An 18,171-nucleotide genomic window follows, 5' to 3' on the forward strand; every position below is an offset into this window, starting at 1 on the left:
AAGCACCACATTCTTGCTCAGGTTAGAAATCCAGACTATGGCAAAAGGAATCGCTCCAGAGAGGACACGGCAGCATCTGCCATTTCCTAGAATGGCAAAAGTATGTGAACCACCACTGGTATTTTTAAATTATATTCATTTATAGGTTGGTATCCCGTCCCCAGCGCTGGGCATCTGGGCACACGAACACATATTAAAAGAATATACATAATTTGTCTACAAATCGTAGTTTAAGAACATTCTTATTCCTGGGATACAGATCTTTACAAATCCCCCACTGCTCCCAAAACAAAGGCCTGAGGAAATAAACACCGGCAGTGACCGAGGGCGAAGAGGAGGCTCAACAGGGACAGCACGGTGGGACACAGTGCACAGCCAGCCTGGGCCACAAGCAGAGTCCTTTGGGCGCTGGAAACGCACAGCATTTCAAAGACACTTCGATTAACCTTCACAATATCTCCATCACACAGATGAGCTCAACGTGAATCATACTCACAGTGTTCGCCGTGTACCTTTTTCCAAGTAATCGGCAAACGGTCTCACGCCCGGGGTTTGCACGGGTCTTCGGTCTCAGGCGTGTAAACACGCAGCCTCCCTCGTCCGAGCCGGGAGGGCGTCCCGCTCGCCCTGCCCAACGCCACGGCTGCCGTCCCAAACGGGCGAGAGGACGTGGGCTTAACGTCGCCGGGACCCAGCGCAAGGCGAAGGTCACCAAAACCAGCAGCAGTCAAGGAAGAGAAGATCAAAAGAGAGTAATTACTTCTAAAAACGCATTTGAAAGGACATTGCGTGTACGTGTGGTTGCAGACACGTCACATCCGTGGTTCTGCGGCTAAAAAAAACCTGCACGCGTGTAAAATCCACCCAAGCAGCACATATTTTCGAGGCCCTTCTCCAGCAGACCTCTATTCACCCAAGCGATGCTACTGAAGTCAGTGGAAACGCTCTTGTAAACAAGGACTTACAAGAACCCAACGTGACAATGCTTTCAAAAGGAGTTTTGACTGTGCAATTGTTGCTGGATTAGGGTCTTCAGAAACACCGAGCTCGCTCTGAAGAGCCCAGAATTCCAATCTGCAAAGTGCTGGGGCCTCCGGAGCGGATCCCGGGAAGCTCTGAAGGACACGCTCAGCCTTAAGCATGGGAACGGCTCATGGGCAAAACCCCTGCGGAAGGGATGGGAGCGCTGAAAAAAATACTGGCTCTCCTCCCTCCCTTTTATAAACCAGTGACCTAAACTGAACCGTATCACATTGCTGCCTAAATTAACACAGAACAAACCGTACGAGTACCTTATTGAAAAGAAAAAAAAAAAAAAAAGGAAAAAATAAGAGGAAAATAGAAAAAAAAAAGAAAAAACATAGAGCAGTCATATTTTCTACAAAACAAGCCGCATTTAGTGAAATTCTCATTTAAAATAATTGATTCAACAATAAACCAGCAGCCTAGCCCGGCAGGACAAACAGCAGCATTTATCAATAGCACTTGCCCAGATAAGTTAAAGTTTGTAATAAATAGATTGCCCAGTACTTCGCTTATAGACACGCAAAACAGCAACAAAACATAGAACGAGCACAAAAGAGAAAGAAATGAGTTATACACAGAGTCCACAAGTTTAAGAAGTCTCCCCTGTATTTAATAAAGCATGAATTTGTTTAGAAACACTAACAGATCCCTTGCAGATAGTTTTTAATCTTTATATTATTATATAAGACATTTTGTGTTTAAAGTGAACTATTGCTTCTTCTAGGCGAAGGAACTAGGTAGACTGTGAATAAGAAATCACCACTGAAAATCACAGATCATACAACTTTAAAGCCTTTTGATTCCTCCCCTCTTCTCTCAGTCCAAAGAGATCAATAATTGAATCGCTGAGAATGTAGGAAATCGTGTTTTTAGCATAAATTTCTCTGTCTAAGTAAAATAAAATAAAAAAAAAAAAAAAAGAAGCCAGAATCACGATTAGTTGAGAGATGATGGGAAATATGCAATTATAGTTCATCTCATTCTATTAGCTCAGCAAGTGGAAAACATTTAAACCAGTGACTTCTCAGGACCGAACCCAATTCTGTGCGTTTGACACGGGTCAAAGTCCTCTCGGAAACAGTGAGACTTTGAAGAACTGAGTATTTGGGTTTCTGCAATCGTTTATAATTAAAACATTAAATCTGTCATCTCACAAGGCTGCCGAATTTTTTGGTTTGTTTTGTTTCCTTTTTCTCCAAGCACATTAGCACGTATCTAGTGCAAAGCAAAGCATTCTCCCCGCTGCCCTTCAGAGAACTCCATATACAGCAAAGGCTACGAAACAATTGACTTTGTATCAGCTCTCAAAAAGGATTAAAATTACTTTCATGACATTGAGGTTATGCTGTGTTCAAAACCATCCAATTAGGGAAAAAAAAATACCTTTGGAGAGCAAATTTAGATAAATATGGGTCAATTTAAAACCATATCTTTGCACACGTTTTGCATTTACAATACATTTTTGTTTATGCATAAAATAAGCATTTTGAATCTCTTTTCTCTTAGCAAAAACCAAGAACAGATAAAGATATTTAACAATTTGATTAGTTTGCAATTCTGAAATTTAACGTACAGTGTATTATTTGCACTTTGACAGCTGAGGCTGCAGATGGAAAGAAAGGCTGGAGCTCCACTGGCTGCATCGACACCAGGGCTTAGAGCTGCACCAGCGCAAGAGAGCTCGACAGGATTATCAGCAGAGTGGATCAGTCTTTCTCAGGGCTATTTAACGCGAGAGAATCCATTTAAAATTGCTTAAAACATCAAATGAAACACAAGTTATCTAAACATCAGATTTTCTAATTTTATTAAAAACGCACAAATTTTATCCAACATGTTTTCTTTCATACAGTGAATGGTCTAATATGCACTGGAGGTCACACAAGCTTAGGTTTATTAGAACAATAAAAGACATATGAGAAATTTAATATATAAAGAAAAAAGTAGCAGCTGTTGACTGCATATTTGACCATAAAATTTAAATATTTTGGACTTTTATTTTAAAGACACAAAAATAAAACCTGTGTGGGTCTATATAAGTCATATTAACAATTCCATGAATGTTCAACAGGACTAAAAATTAGCAAAGATGTTTGTTTGTTTGCTTGTTTTTAACCTTGTAACACTTTTTAAACACCTTCTCGGGTTGCTGGTGCAAAGCACCTTACAGTATTTGTGCTATATATTTACTTTATTTGGCAACTGTCTGGGTTTCGTGGGGTTTTTTTTCTTTGCCTTCTGTAAACAACACCTTTTACAAACTAGCACAGTGAACCACAAGCCCTGCAATCTGTTATAACATCTACAGAAAAGAAAAGGAACTATTTTGGTTGGTTGCTCAAAATATTTTGCTTTTGAACAAGAGGTTCTAAAACAGGATTTATTAGTAAAACATTGAACTCCTGAATTTAACATTAGACGTAAACAGTTGACTGTTTTTAGTTCAATAGAGTCTTTTTGTTTAGCTTTTCTCTCTCTGTGAAGGTAGAATACTTTCTGTTTGTCTGTTTTCAAGTCATTTTCGTTAGAGGTCTGGGTGGTGACCTTTGCTATGATGAGGAGGTTTTGTACGTGTAGCTTTGTGAAGGTAGAAGAGTTGGTGCTGAGGGCTTAACATTTAGTATTTGCTATTTTGGAAAACAAAACAAAAAAAACAAGAAAGGAAAAAAGAAAGTTGTCCCACCTGGTAGTCAGCAGGCTGAAATGGCTGAAGCTAAAAAGAGTTTCTTGTTGCTGAACTTTCTGAGAGACAAAATTAACAAACAAATTCATAATGCCAGAACCATCCTTAACCGGGAACGCTAGAGTTCTTGAAGCTTTTTTTTCCCCTTTTTTTCCTTTGACCTTTCCTTCATTCAATTATTATTATTTTTTTTTTTTTAAAACGAGAAGTTTCTAAGGATTGTGGCTCTTAGGATGACATCCAACAGGGTAACCAAACTTACGCCATCCTACGGTAGGGCAGCACTTTACTGTACAGCTTCACCAGTTTCTTTGTCAATGGTACAAAAAAAGTCCCCTTGATACAACCATACCATGGAGATTGTCCCGGTCTAGAGCAAAGCTTGCCTTGGAGCGATGGGATTCAGTTCGTTCCCAAGGTAATATTGTCTTAGGGCAGGAGAGATGTTATATTTATTCATTTCTGTACACCGTAACAATAAGCAGACTAGGTGATCATCACTTACTTAGACCCAGTTTGTTTTAAAGCTACCACACAGCCGCTTCGTTCATTTCTGGTGGATGTGACAAGTGATTGCCATAGTTAGCACCACCGTTGACGGATATCGAAGAAAACGGAGGGCTGGGGCCAAAAACTTCCGCGGACATGGAGTGCAAGGACCCGGGCAGGTTGGGTTCGGGGCTGGGCGAGTCTCCGGGGGGATGCGACATGATGTCAGTGAAGCGCTGAGCCTCACTGGAGGGGTGATGTCCGGGCAGGGGGTGGTCCAGGGCCCCCAGGGGGGTGCCTGACGGCCCCGAGGAGGGCACGAAGGGCAGATCCACGGGGGTCTGAGCTTGAGACGAAGGAGGTCCTTGGGGGAAGAAATCGTAATTGCTTCCAGGGCCGTAATATTCGCTTTGATAATCTGGTGGACAAGGAGAGACAGAGGGGAGGTAACGCACCGAGTAATCGAGTGTGAACAGGCGCGAGTGCGTTTCCACGGCGGCAGAACTCGGGGTGTCGGCGGCAGAACTCGGGGTGTCGGCGGAACCCCGCGGGGAAACGGCTCGGCCGGGCTCCGGGCGGCTCCGGGGACCCCTTCGGGCGGAGCCCCCGGCGGGGGGAGCCGGAATGAAACGGCCCCTCCGCAAAAACGCTCACAGACACCGGAATGATGCGACCCGCTCCGTTAAAACGGCCACAGACACCGAAATGAAACGGCCCCGCCGCAAAAACGCCCACAGACACCGAAATGACGCGACCCGCTCGGTTGAAACGGCCACAGACACCGAAAGGACACGGCCCGCTGCCCGGAAACGCTCGGGAACATCGAAAGGAGAGGGCTCAGCTCCGTGAAAACGCTCGGGAACGGCGAAATGACACGGCCCGCTCCGCAGAGATGCCCCGGTCCTCGGGGAGCGTCCCCGCCGGGCTCCGAAAACACCGGGGGGAGCACCAGCCCGCATCCCCGGGGACCCCGCGGCCGCCCCGACGGGTTCGGGCCAGCGGTATCGCGAGAGGGGGGGCGAGCATCACGAGAGAGGGGCGAGCATCACGACACGGCGAGGCAGCATCCCGGCGGGGACGAGGGAGCATCACGGCGGGGATGAGGGAGCATCCCGGCGGGGACGAGGGGCACCACGACACGGCGTTACCCACCTCCGTAGAAGGAGAAGGGCCCGTTGGGGATGAGCTCGCCGGGCTCCAGCCGGTCCACCAGCGGCCGCATCCTGCGCGGGCTGCGGAAGAACGCGTGTCTGCGGGCGCCCAGCGCGCTCAGCTGCTTCATCCTCCGCTCCTTGGAGCGCCGGTTCTGGAACCAGACCTGGGGGGGAGAGGGGCCGGTCAGGGGGGCCGCGGCCGGAGCCCCCCCGGCACCCGCAGCTCCCCGGCCTCCTTCGTTCGACCCGAGCCCACGCGGGTCCGGAACGATGGAGTTAATTCTTATTACCCTGACAAGATTACTCCTAATTACCCTCACACTGAGCCTCTCCAATCTAACCTCGCCTTTAACGGTCCTTTAACCCCCCATTACCCCCAGCGCTGCGGGTTTATAAACCTTTTAATAATTCCAGCGCGTTGTCGTTCTTTATTTATCCATTAACCCCTCACATTTATGGTTATTAATTTCGATACCGTTTACGGCTTCTTTAGGACTCGCTAAAAGCAAACCCCGGCTCTGCCCCTCGGCCGCCGCGGCGACAGCGATGGAGGGGTGCGGGGGGCTCCCCCGGGCCGGTGGTACCTGGATGACCCGCATGTTGAGGCCGGTCTCCTGCGCCAGCTGCTCCCTGATGTGCCGCGTGGGCTTTGGGGTGGCCGCGAAGGCGGCTTTCAGAGTCTCTAGCTGTTTGGCTTTGATGGTGGTGCGGGGGCCCCGCCGTTTAGCCCCCAGGTTCTGGTCGTCGTTTTCGTTGCTGCCCGTCTCCTTGTCGGATACGTTGGCGCTTTCCGAATCCTTGGCGTCGTCTTGGGAAGGGTCTTGGGAATCCGGAGACAGGCTGGGGTCACTGCCGGTGGTGGCTGCGGGAAAGCAAAGCGGGTCACCGTCAGCCCGGGGGAGCGGCCGGGGGAGGGAGGGGAGGGGACAGGGGAGAGGGGAGAGGGGAGAAGAGAAGGGAGAAAGGAGAAAAGAAGGGAGAGAGGAGAAAAGAAGGGAGAAAGGAGAAAGGAGAAGAGAAGGGAGAAAGGAGAAAAGAAGGGAGAGAGGAGAAAAGAAGGGAGAGAGGAGAAAAGAAGGGAGAAAGGAGAAGAGAAGGGAGAGAGGAGAGAAGAAGGGAGAAAGGAGAAAGGAGAAGAGAAGGGAGAGAGGAGAAGAGAAGGGAGAGAGGAGAAAAGAAGGGAGAGAGGAGAAGAGAAGGGAGAGAGGAGAAGAGAAGGGAGAGAGGAGAAGAGAAGGGAGAGAGGAGAAGAGAAGGGAGAAAGGAGAAAGGAGAAAAGAAGGGAGAGAGGAGAAGAGAAGGGAGAGAGGAGAAGAGAAGGGAGAAAGGAGAAAAGAAGGGAGAGAGGAGAGGAAAAGGGAGAGAGGAGAAGGGAGAGGAGCGGCTCTCGCCCCGCGGAGGAGCCGGGTCTGAGCGCATCCCCGCCCGCGCCGCCCCGGCCGCGCTCCCTCACCTGAATGCAGGCTGTTTTCTTTGGCAGTATTGCTGTTATTTAGGTAATCTTCTTTGCAGACAAACTTGTTTTCGTCTATGATGTAGAGCTCCTCGCCGGTAGAGAGTTGCTTGTTACACATCATACACGTAAAACAGTTCAAATGGAACACTTTGCTCCGCGCCCTGCGGACCAGGTCGCTGGGGGAGATGCCCTGGGCACAGCCCGCGCACTTGGTCCCGAAACACCTGCGGGGAGAGGCCGGGAGGCGGCTCAGCACCGCACCCCGCGCAGGCACCGCACCGCACCGCGCCGGGCCGCGCACAGTGCCGTGACATAGAATAAAAAGAGGCAGAGCATCCCTCCGGAGCGTTTTCTCTCGCTAACGAATGCCGGAAATTCTACCTTTAAAAAACAGAAAAGCCCCGATGCGGGCGGAGGATGAAGCGCGGGGAGCAATTAATCCCCGGGCTGCCCGTCCAGGGGTCCCCTTCGTTGATTAACGACGCTCCACAAATATGAAGCAGACATTCTTGTGTTCATAAACGGGGGCGGCCGGGGGAGCTGCCGGGACCGGCTCGGGCGGCTCTGGCAGCCGCGGCTCCGCACCGGGGCTCGGGGCAGCCGGTCCCCCCGGCCCCGAGCCGGTCCCTGCCGCCCTTCGGCTGTATCCCGGGGCCCGGCCGGACACGGGCGGCCCCGCTTCCAGATTCATCCCGAGAGTCGGGGCTCGCCGGGATGCGGCGCGGGTACCCGCTCCATCAATCCGCCGAGACGGCGGCCAGTGCCCTCCGGGAGCGGCCCCGGTTAACGGGAGGCACCGGGCCTGCTGGAGACAACGCCGGGCTCCGGCAGACGGAAAGCCCCGCCGGGAACTCCGGTAAAAGCCGCTGCCCCTCCCGCAGAGTTTGAGGCAACTTTGGGAAGCGGAGCTCGGGCGGTGCTCGCCCTGCGGGCCCCGACGGGGCGCCCCGACCCCCGCCAGCCCCGGGCACCCCGGGAGCAGCCGGGTTTGCGGGGGGCTGCGTGAACACAGGGAGGGGGAAGGGGCGTCTGTGGGACACAGCGAACAAACGGGGGGAAAAAAAACGGAAAAACGGAGATGAAAAATGGATGCGAAGGAGCTACGGCTGCGGGCGGGGTGCGGTACTTACCGAAAGAAGTCGTTTTTGCAGTAAAGCTTGCCTTCTCGCGAAAAGCATTTCTCTGTCAAATTGCATTTACATTCACAGCACTGAACACACTTCACATGCCAAGCCCTGTCCAGTACATTCAACAAAAACCGGTCCAAGATTGGCCTCTTGCAGCCTGCACAGTGAACCATTGTCTTTGGTTATTTCTGAGAGCGGGGGATTGGTTTCCCAGATGTCAAGCAAAAATAAAAATAAAAACAATAAAAATGCTTTGTTTTTTTGTTTTTTTAAGAAGACGACAACACCGGCGTAGGTTTGCTTTTAGGTGTGTGCGTGTTTGTTTTTAAAAGCCTTGGAGAAGTGAAGGAGAAAAAGAAGGGGAGGAAGAAAAATCTTCGTTCGAGTGTCCTAGGAGGGAGAGACAGGAGAAAGCACCCTCTGCCCGAGGAGACCAGCGCTTCGGCACAACCGCAGAATCCCGGCCGCTACCAACCACGAGAATAGTGATAATAATAACAGTGACAATAAAACAACGACTATAAAGGTCGGCGCTCATAAAAAGTAAAAAAAAAAAAAAAAATTAAAAATAAAATTCAACAATTAAAAACAAAAAAAACGCCAAAAAGCGAGCGTGACGAGTTTTTCTCAGGTCTGAGGTAGAGCAGTCAGGAGTCAAAAGTGCTTTTCCCAAAGAGGAAATCAAAGGAGGATAAAAAAGCAGCCGACAGGACCCGCTGGGGAGGCGGGAGGGGCGGCGCTCAGCGGGGCTCCGGCTGCGGCCGCGGCGACATGGCCCGGCGCGCCGGCCTCGCGCGGGGAGGATGCTCCGCGGCTCCCGGCTCCGGCCTCTCTCGCTCTTTTCCTCTCCCTCGACGTCTCGGCGGCGCCCGGTTCCTACCTACCCCCTCTCACCGCTCCCCGCCCGCCCTTCGAGGCATCGCCCGGGCTCCGCCGGCTTTTTTTTTTTCCCTGTCGCGCCTCCCCGCGCCGGGCCGGGAGCGGAGGGGAGGAGGGAGGGCAGAGAGCGGGGCCGCCCGCTCTGCCCGCGCCGTCCCGGCAGCGCAGGGCGCTCTGCATGTTCCCGGCAGCCCCGCCGCCGCTGCCTTATGCACCGCGACACCACGTCACCGCCCGACACGGCCAATCGCCGCCGCCGCCGCTGCCGCCCCCCCCGCCTCCCCTCCGCCCCGCGCCCGCCCGCCCCGCGCCCGCCGCGCCGCCGCCGGACGGGGCGTCCGCGCCCCTTTATAATAGAGGAGCCGGGCAGCCGCCGCGGCCCCGGCGCGCCCTGCTCGGAGCCCCCGGCTGCAGCGGTAGGTGTGCCGGTGCGCGGGGGGGAGCGGAACGGGGGCTGGCACCGCCGCACGGGGACGGAGCCGGTGGAGCGACCGGCGCGGCTCGGGAGAGGCGAGTTCGCACGGGTTTGACCCACCGCAAGCGGCTCGGTTGGGAAGCGGAGTCGAACGAGTTGCCGGGTTCGCACGGTGTCCCGTCCCGTGTACCGTCCAGCCCCCCCCTCCTCCCCCCCCGTCGCAAACGGGTCGGTTAGGAAGCGGAGTTAAACGAGTTGCCGGTTTAACGCGGTTTGACCCATCGCAAACGGGTCGGTTAGGAAGCGGAGTCAAACGAGTTCCCGGTTTAGCGAGGTTTGACCCACGGCGAACGGCGACCCCCGAGGGCGCGGGGAGCGGAGCATCCTGGCCCGGGAGGAACCCGCCGCGGTTCGCCGGTGCCGCGGGAGGAGGGGCGGAGGCACCGGCCCAGCAGCGCGGGGCAGTCCGGGGTGCGAGGAGGGGCCGGGGGCTCCGGGAACTCCGCGGTGATTCCGGCACCCGCCGCCCCCGTTTGGGGCCGATCGGCTCCGGCCGCCGCCGATGGATTTCTTTTTCCTTGGCAAATAAAAATCCATTTGCTTTCCCATTCCTAGGGGCTCGGCCGGGGCGGCTCGCAGGGACGGGAATGCTCTTCCCGTCGCGCTGGGATGCCCGGCGGGAGGTGTCGCCCCCGGCAGCCCCTCCGCTCGCCTTCCCTCCGCTGCGCCACCCCCGGAGCGGTTCAAGGCCAGGAGGGACGGGGCTGCGGACAGCCCGATCCGGTGGGAGGTGTCCCCGCCCAAGGAAGGAGATAGAACTGTGTGGGCTTTGAGGTCCCTTCCAACCCAAACCATTCTGTGGTTCTCTAACACTGAGCGATCCGCTGGCTGGGAATTTGGAGGGAAAAGGGGGATTAAACGGCCTGAGCGCAGCCCCCGCCGCCCCCCCACCCCGCAGCATCCCCCGCCTCCCCGCGCCCTCACGCATCACCCTCACCCTCTTTCCCGTCTGTTTTCCTCCTCCTCGGGCGGGAGATAGGAAGCAGAGCAGGGAGAAATGGGAAAATAAACAGGAGAAGGCGGAGCGCAGGGCAGGGCGCGGAACCTCGGCCGTTCCCGGGGTCTCTGCGGGTGTTTAAAAGCCCCGGGGCTGCCTCGGCGATTTCCCCCCCCCCCTCCCGGTTTCCCCGTGCCACCGCCATCCCCGCCCCGTCGGGGCTGCGCGGGGCTCTGGCTCCGCGTCCTGGCAGCTGTCGGGCTGCTTCGCTGCCGGGGATCAATAGAGCCCTGGGCGGGGGGGTCCGCCCGGTCCCCCCCATCTGGGCCGCTTCTCATGCGGGGCGGAGGGGCCGCGGCGGCCCCGCTCACCGCCCGGGAAGGCGACAGCTGTGGGGCTGCCGTCAGGGGACCGCGGCGCTGCGACTGCGGCCCCCCGGTGACATGTGTTGGTGGGGATGAATGAGGGGAAGGGGATGAGCATCCCGTGTCCATCAAGCACCAGTTTTTCACAGCGATTTTGGTTGTTGTTGTTGTTTTCTTTCCCTTTCCCAGGCGTTAGCATCTGGTTAGCCCGTCCCCCTCCCCCCCGCGCAGCGACCGGGGGCGCCGCGATGCGCACAGACCGCTGTGTGTGTGTCCCCTCCGAAATCGGGGCTGGGGGCGAGGCTCCATCCCAGGAGCGGGGAGAGGAGCCCGGGGTTCCCCGGGTCCCGCTGCACGGATTTACCGGCGGGGCCCCCGCCATCCCCCCGGGACATGATTCCCCCCCCCCCCCCCCCCGAAAATCCCGCTCCAGGGGCTGCTTCTCCCGGGACGGGGGGTCCTGGCCCTTCTCCTCCTTCCCCCCCCCCCGCTGACCCCGACTCAGCACGGGCGAAAATGCCAGCGCTGTTTCCCGCAGGAAAAACTCCACGGGCTCCCACGGGCCCGCTCTGCCCTCCGGGGACTCCGCCGAGCCCGGGCGGGGAGGGAATCCCAAACCTCCCCCGGGCACGACCTGCCTGCCGCCGCCCCGCCCGGGGCAAGGGGGCCGAGTTCATTTTTGGGGTATTTTTTCACTGTATTTTGCAATTCTCCCCGGCGGGAGGGGGGGTCCAGAGCCCAGCATCCCCGCCCGGCCCCGGAGAGGGAAAGAGGGGAATGAAAAGAGTTAAAAAGAAACCCCCTAAGAAACCTCCTCAAATTTTATTTTAAATCTAATATAGAATTTAAAATAGGTCCCTTTCAGGCGACTTTGAATTTGCATTTTATTGATGTCGTTCCCGTCTTTTTAGTTAAACATCACCCCGTTTATCATCAGCCTTTCTACACCGCTGCGCTCGGTAATGGGATTTCTCTCTCCTTTACGGGGCACTGGTGCCGTGCGAACACCGGCGCCCGCTCTGACCGGACACCGAGCTGCCCGCGGCTGCTGGCGGAGCTCCGGGGACCACAGCATCCCCCAGCCCCAGACTCTCCATCTCCTCCAGCGAAGCCGAGGAAGAAACTCCGCTCCCGGCCCGGGCACAGCCACTTTCTCTCCCGTATCCATTCCCTGACAGCACGAAGCTTTCCCTCTTTTCCCGTTTATTTTGGTTTTTCCATCCCTCGCAACGTTTCGCCACGATCGCGCCCGGGGTCAGTGATGCTGCCGGGCTCGGAGCTGCGCGGAGCCGCTCCCCCCGCGCTGTCTCCAGACCCCCCCGGGGTGGGGGGCAGCTCCAAGCCCCGCTCCGACCCCTCGGTTTCCCGGTGGAGCCGGGCCGGCGGGGATGCTCTGCTCTCCGGGAGCGCCGCGGCCGTGGGAGCATCCCCCGCCGGCCCGGGCAGCGCTTCGGGGGTGCATCCCGTGGGAAGAGCTGGGGGTCACCTCTCTTTCCCATCTCCATTCCGCTACTTTCCCCAAAAAACTTTTCTCGCAGGCAGAGCGCCTCCGCCTGATTAAATGTATACGCGGTTAATGCACTAAACAAATATTGAAGTTCAGATGTAATTAAGCCTGTAGAACATCCCCATTGCTGCTGGACAGGATCCATCGCTCCGCGCCAGGTTTGTTTTAAAGGAGCTCGATTTAAAAAAAAAAAAAAAAGAAAAAGAAAAAAAAAGCTCTTTAAATTATGTATTCGGGGTTCTCGGTTTATTCTGCCGCACTGGGGTCGATGCTGAGGGTAAACACGCCCGGGCGGTCCCGCTCCGTCCCCTCCCGGCTCCGCTCACCTTTCCCTTCCCTTATTTATTTTCCTGCCCCCCTCCCCTTCGATTCCCCCTCCCGGGTTTCCTTCCACGTCGCTAAATGTTGTCGCTTACACTCCAAGCTCATGCATTGTTTATGGGAAATATAGTTAATAAATAATTACAAATCCGAGGTGTGCATCCCTGCGTTTGACTGAGAGCTGCCGCTGGAGACGGGAGAGCGCCTGGGAAGGGGCCGGTGGTGGCCCCAGCGCCCCGGGAACGGGTCCCGGTGGGGGCAGCGGGGAGAGGGGGCTCAACCGGGCCCGGGGCGAGCGGGGCGGGGGAGGCAGAGCCCGGTGTGCGGCTGCGGCGCGGGGCTCTTCCCCATAGTAAAGGGAGAAAGGACAGATAAAAGACGAACAAAAGAGAAAAGAAAGAAAAGTAAAGAGGTGGCGGGGGCGGGCCTATAAAAAAAGAGGGTGAAACCAACCCCAGGAGGATGCACCGACCCCTGCTCATCCATCTTCATTGTCTCCGTGTGTGCAAAAGCAACTCCGGTATAAGGAAAAGCCACTATCAAAGCCATGGCTTTATTTTATATCCTATAGATCAGGAGGGAGGCAAAGCTTTATTTTCGCCCAGAGACAGATATTTTATTTCTCTCTTACGGTTTTATGTGTGAGAGATGTCAAAAAGGTAAAATAGATTGCTAATGCATAGGCAAAACGAAGCTGTTTTGGCATGCTCTGTGTCATGAGGTCTCCCAGGGAGAGCGGGCTGGGGATTTAGGGCTGATGGGAGACTCGGGGGGATTTCTGCTAAAACATCTCTCTCCATAAATCCCGCCGCGTGGTCAGCTCGATAGGGAGAAGGAGTTTTAAAGGGGAAGAATTGGAGCGCGGCGGAGCGGAGGGAAGCGGAGACCCCGGGGCTCCCGGCGGGGCTTTAGAGCGCTTCTCCCGGCCGAGCTATGGCTCTGCGGAGCCTCTGGAGCCGCTCCCCATCCCCGGAGCCGCTCCCGGGCGCCCGCACAGCCCCGCTCCTGCCTTCTCCTTCCCTCATTTCCCGTTCCCCCCGGAGCAGCAGCCCTCTCCCTGCCCAGCGGCGGCTTCGCGGGGACCTTTGGCGAAGTTAAAATATATCTCCCCGAGCTGCAACAATTTTCCTACTTTTTGACCTCGGGGATTTCCCCCGCAGGGCCGAGTTCGAGGCTCAGCAGCGCGGGGCTATTACTCATCGAGGCACTCCCACCACCACCACCACTTTTCACCACATATTTTATCATTTGACTTCTCGGCTTAAATTCATGTTATGGCAAATAATGGATGGTAATACTTTCCCCCCTTCCCCATGTTAATTGTCTTGTCTGACAACCTCCGCGTTTGAAATGATTTAAAGCAAACAACGGTGCGGCGAAACCAGGAGGCAAACCAGCACAAACCAGCCCGGCTCTGGCCGGAGTCGGGGGGCGCATCCAGAGCACAGCGGGACCCCCCAAAAGCATCACTCAGCTCTCGCTGGGTCCCCGCAGCCCTCGGGGTGCTGCGCCCCGCGCTGCCGCCCGCAACACCGCTCTCCTTAAGGTGGCTGATAGGGGAAACGAAACGCAAGCGCTATTTGCAAATTAAAAAAGCAAGGTGTAGTTGATTAGCAAATTAATTATTTCAGTACCCTCAGGATTATATTGTTTTTCTAAGTTCTGTGGGCCTGTGTAATTTACTAATTTCACAGTCACTGAACTTCCCTGGGAGTGAGAGTCAATCTCATCCACCCATCTCACACGTACGCGCCACTGTGTGCGGAGGCTGTGGGTCTGCCGGCAGTGGTGGAGGGATGAGGGTGCCCAGACCCTTCCCTCTTCTCCTGCTGCTGACCTGCTGCGAGAAACCAGGCACATTCTTTGTTTTCCTTCCTTCTGAGGGTGGGCAGAACCTTCCACTCCAACAGGAGCGCATCCTCCTGCTCGGAAAGGAGTAACTGCACCGACTTTTCTCTGCCAAACGCTGTCCCCGTTTTCCCATACGCATACAGAAGAAGCACTGCTGTGTTATTTGTTCTTTACAAGCAGCTGGAGAAGAGGGTTCTCAGTGTAAGAGGGTTTTTTGTCATCAGAAGGATGTCAGCTTTTGGTGTCTGACATCACCGTCACAGAGAGTGTTTGAGAAAAATAATTGAAATGAAAACAAATAGGACCATCCCAATAAAATAAAGGGACAACACGCCTGCACTGGTGGGAAGCCAGCACTGGCCTCTGCCTACCTGCTGCAGAGGCAGGAGCGGATCTCAGTTCAGGGTGATAAAACAGCATCACCTGGACCAGGTACCACAGCAACACAAACTTCCCTTGCTGCTCATGCAAATGAATCCCGAGCTCCTGGCTGTATTTATAACTGTCTGCTTAGTGCCGACCTCTGATTAATCTTCTATATATAGAATCTGTAATTTGATACCATGCTACTATATAATATCCTATGTCACACCCTATTTATACAGGCTTCTATTTTGAGGCTTCTGATGGGATGCAGAGGCTCTGGTCAACATGCCCTTCTTTCTCCTCACTTCACCATAAGCCCACAAATCGAGGCAGCTGGGTTTACGCCGTTTGAGCCCAACAAAGTTCCTGGCTGCCAGGTACCTGCAGCTCAGCACGTTTTGTCTGCCTGGTCCAGGTGGGCAAGAACCAGGTAGAAGGTAGAGGCTGCATGGGAACCCATGGCTCAAAGTGCTCGCACACCCCTGTACTGCAAGCACGGAGGCAATTAAAGAGGTCACTGGCACGCTCCAGACAGGGCTTGTTAGCCCTGAACAGCCCTGTGCTGCTCATGACACCTGAGCCGCTAATTGAGCATCTCATTTCTACAGGGTCACCACTGCACTGGTATGAAACTGGAACGTTGCAGTAAGGAAGTGTGGCCAAACACTTTATTGTATAAAAAAATGCACGTTTAAAACTCCTGTTACCGTCCCTTCGTACAGCAGTAAGCGATGTTCTAAGTTTGGCTGTACACATATACAAGTCATTTCCACACTATAGCAAGGATACGGTGTGCACAGCCAAGATCCCACTACCCTGAAGCACATCAATATACTGCTTTCAAGACAAAAATACCCAGGTAATTCCATTGTAGAATGTGATATTTCACGAGCTTCAAATAAATTTTCCAGCAGAAGCTGGAGGAAGAGCCCCGGCCCGGTGAGGGTCCGGCCAGCTCTGCTGTGCTCCAGCATGAGTCCTTCACGCCGGGCAGAGTCACACACCGGCGTTACCAAGGACCAATTCTCCATGCTCAGAAGCTCACTTTAAAAAAACCATACAGCTCTAAAAACGTATCAACATCATTGCTCCTTGCTGGGCCTGGAGATCCCGCCAGAGCCGCTGTGTTGGTGAGGAGCGCGGGAGGGCACCGCGTGGGGAGCTTCTCCTTCACTCAGAGATGGGCACAACCTCCCAGCTCCCACGTGGATGCACTGTATCCTTCAGATTCCATCACCTCTCAGCTCCCTTCCCAACTGCGTTGCCTGGTGGATGGGAAACCAACCCAAACTATTCTGTGATTCCATGTTCAAACCTAGGAACTCTGAGTCTGCACAATTCCCCATCAATGTGTTTTTTTCAGTTGCTGAAATAAAATCTTCATTGCTGCAATTAGTTAATATTTGTAAAGGATTCCAGAATAAATGTCTGAAAGATGGATAAATGTGTTAATAATAACGAAGATGGCTGGTGAGAGGACATCACTCCTAACGATGTACAATTTATTTCCTTAAGGGTGTGCTAATAAACAAAACTAATTTTTAAAATCTGACACATTTATTCCACATATGCTCTCAGATCAAGTAAGTCCCTCTAAACACAGCACGCTCTTCCTCTTCTCCCCCGTCTCTAATTCCTCGTTAACACCTGCCACACTGGGCTTCTCAAGGACAGGCTCTTCTTCCCACCCAGCACCCTAAAGAGCAAACCCGTTGCCCTCGGTCCTGGGCTGACAGCTGCAGGAGCCTCCCAAAAGGTCACAACTTCTGCAAAGGAGCTTCAGCGTTTGTCCTCATCCCAGCCTGAGATCCACAGGAGTCCCTGGATGGATCTCTTGAGTCCCAGATCAACTCCATACTCTCATACCAAAATTTATGTCTGTAGGCTGTTACCACTTCTATTGTGCAGGAGATTATGTCCCCTACACAAGGAAGCACACAGAAAGGTTCCCTTCCCACCTCTGTCTGCAGGCTGGACAAGCAAACACGCATGGCAGAGTCCTCTGGAGGCTCCAGTGTTTGAGGAATGGTTTAGGGCCGTATGTGCTCTGGAAAGACGTTTTCCTACCGTAGCTTTTAAACCCCCAGATTAATATTCTGCAGGGCTGGTGCTTCATAGGAGAGGGAAATGCCATTTCCAAATACCAGTGTGGGTTTCATTCCCCTATTTGAGTTTGGGTACTTTCGTAGCCAAGATCCTGACTTACCAAGCTTTAACGGTGGTGATGGAGCAGCTTTTTCACTCCTCCAGTGTACACACCACCACCACAAGCGGCTGTACCAGCAGCTGGCCGGCAGTACTGCAAACGAGTTACCGGACACAGACAGAGACAGTCATGTTCAGGGACCTGACGCTGTCCCAGCACACCCCAAGACACTGAGGTGGGACTTGAGGTAACTCCTGCATTGCTGCAGAGCCCCAGGAGGCGAGTGTGCATCACCCTCACTCTCCAGAGGAAAAGTGAGTGGAGGCGGGCACCAATAAACCATGCCAATCCTCCGGCTCCCAGAGGAAATCTCTGTCCCGGTCCCCCGGGGCCATGCTGGGGTACCCCGCCGGACACGTGTTGTCCCCAGGCAGACACGTCTGTGGAGCCAGGCTGCCACTCACGGGGCTGCTGCTCACACAATGCGCTGTAGTGTACTATGAGTGTTTCAAATTGAGAGAGAAAGAGGAGGGAAGAATGTTTGAACACAGTGGTTTGAGAACTTGCAGAAACCACCCTCTTTCTTGGCGGAAATTGCCCCCCAAGGTCCAGCTCACGCCAGGTCTCCCCACGGGGCTGTCACTTCTCAGGGCTGCAGCCGCCTTTAGAGCAGAGACCCAGGGTGGGACAGCGTGAAAATTGCTGCTTCTTGCCTCTTGCATCTTGAAAATACACATATTTTCTTATGACTACGACAGCAAGAAAGCCCATCCTTGCAGGCGTGTGCCCGGCTGGATGGCCCAGGCTGTGGGGCTCCAGGCGGGGACCTCTCGCTCACCGGGGCTCCCAGCATTATTCAGCCCTGCTAACACCAGAGTCAGCAGCAGCGGCAACACAACCGGGTATAAACCTGCAGCTGAACTTGCACAGAGGAGAGGGAAACGTGCACGTTTAGGGAGGAGAAGGGCGAGAAACACCTTTCACAGGGAAAAATGAGGATGGATGTGAGGCTTCTTCACACAGTGGAGCGCAAAATGCCACCCAGTGATAGGCGAGACCATCACAGCCTGGTCTGATGCATGCCACGCCGGAGCCATGAAATATTTCCTTTAAATAAAGAAATTCCAAGACAAAGAATAAAAATAACCAACAACGGGGAGTCCTTCGTAAGCCTGTGCATCTCTTACTGTACTTATTTGTTGCCGCTTCTTTTTGTGTCTACAAAAATCAACCAAACTCCCGAGTTTCATATGAAAACAAAACCCCACAGTTACAACATCTCTGAAATGGTCGTACAACCCAAATATATGCATTAGATGTTAAACCTTCCATCAGAGCGCTCAGCTGGATTTTTTTTTTTTTTTTAAATCTGCAAAATATAATTAAATT

General features: G+C 53.9%; 1 protein-coding gene across 1 annotated transcript; it reads right to left on the bottom strand.

Annotated features, from left to right (window-relative positions):
• Positions 1-1,680: 1,680 nt before the first annotated feature.
• Positions 1,681-8,787, bottom strand: LHX1 (LIM homeobox 1). Its single transcript, XM_009567388.2, has 5 exons — positions 7,939-8,787; positions 6,806-7,032; positions 5,937-6,214; positions 5,351-5,516; positions 1,681-4,616 (listed from the first exon to the last, which is right to left on the bottom strand). Exons 1-5 carry the CDS (start codon positions 8,106-8,108, stop codon positions 4,237-4,239), a joined length of 1,221 nt encoding a protein of 406 aa, XP_009565683.1. The 5' UTR covers positions 8,109-8,787; the 3' UTR covers positions 1,681-4,236.
• Between the last annotated feature and the right edge of the window lie 9,384 nt (positions 8,788-18,171).

This window comes from Cuculus canorus, chromosome 20 (genome assembly GCF_017976375.1).
Source record: "Cuculus canorus isolate bCucCan1 chromosome 20, bCucCan1.pri, whole genome shotgun sequence".
Lineage (NCBI taxonomy): Eukaryota > Metazoa > Chordata > Aves > Cuculiformes > Cuculidae > Cuculus > Cuculus canorus.